The sequence below is a fragment of the Propithecus coquereli genome, unplaced genomic scaffold, assembly GCF_000956105.1.
Source record: "Propithecus coquereli isolate 6110/MARCELLA unplaced genomic scaffold, Pcoq_1.0 Scaffold12, whole genome shotgun sequence".
NCBI classification, from domain to species: Eukaryota; Metazoa; Chordata; class Mammalia; order Primates; family Indriidae; genus Propithecus; species Propithecus coquereli.
In genome coordinates this window covers 3,110,976-3,112,060 of record NW_012136080.1, presented here as the reverse complement: position 1 = coordinate 3,112,060, position 1,085 = coordinate 3,110,976, and the positions used below count along the sequence as shown (strand labels likewise).

Below are 1,085 nucleotides of genomic sequence, written 5' to 3'. Positions count from 1 at the left end.
GTTTGAGGTTGCTGTGAGCTGGGCTGACGCCACGGCACTCACTCTAGCCCGGGTAAAAGAGTGAGACTCTGTCTCAAAAAAATAAATAAATAAATAAAACCTAAGTTCTTTTTATTATCAATTTCCAAGCTTTTACTTCAATTTATACAAATTATTGTTATAAAGCAACTACCTTACGTGGGGAAGGAGAAGTAGTGTTGAAAGAAAACGTGTGTGAGGGGGTGGAGACATCTTCTGTACAATCCTGATACCACAATGTGTTTCAGTTGTGTATCAGAATGTGTAAAATTGTATGAAATCAGTTAGAGAAAAAGATAAATCCTAATTAAGGAAGGTAACTATTTACTCAAAGAAATTATCTTCTTTATCCTTTCCTGTATCCTACCCTCCTTTATCCTATCACCTCCTGATACGTCAAGAACTAAGAAAGCAGTCATTAAAATGACCATGGTATTGAAATCATTATGCTTAATTTCAAGGACTTTTCAGATTGGATGTAAGTTAAAGTAAATGTTGTGGCATGAATTTAACCCACGCACCATGTTGTGCTGCTCTGTCTCCTGCCACAGGTGTCTCTCGTGCATCTTCTAAAGACGGTACGGCTGTTGCGTCTTTTGCGTCTCCTGCAGAAGTTGGACCGTTATTCCCAACATAGCACAATCGTCCTGACTCTGCTCATGTCCATGTTTGCGCTCCTTGCACACTGGATGGCATGTATTTGGTATGTCATTGGAAAAATGGAGAGGGAAGACAACAGCCTTCTGAAGTGGGAAGTTGGTAAGTTTGTCACATTTTCCATTTTTTAAGTTGAAAAAGAAGATTGTTTAGAGTGTGGAAGAGGTGAGAGATGAGTCTCTAAATATATTCCTTCTTACTGTCAATTTGCTTCATTTATTTATTTGCATCCAGGATACGAGTAATTTCTTTCAAAAAAGTTTCCTGTAACTACTTTATATTTCCAAGTTTGATGGGTTTAACTTTCAAGTTAAAGTAACTGTTCAAAATGACTGGTAAAGTGCCGGGTGCGGTGGCTCACGCCTGTAATCCTAGCACTCTGGGAGGCCGAGGCGGGCGGATTGTTTGAG

At 39.3% G+C, this 1,085-nt stretch overlaps 1 protein-coding gene across 1 annotated transcript in view; it reads left to right on the top strand.

Moving 5' to 3' along the window:
- Positions 1 to 1,085, top strand: part of KCNH8 (potassium channel, voltage gated eag related subfamily H, member 8) — a 458,661-nt gene that overhangs the window by 296,359 nt on the left and 161,217 nt on the right. The window contains exon 7 of the mRNA XM_012663182.1: positions 570 to 777. Within this exon, the coding sequence (XP_012518636.1) occupies positions 570 to 777 (208 nt within the window). The remainder of the gene's footprint in view (positions 1 to 569; positions 778 to 1,085) is intronic.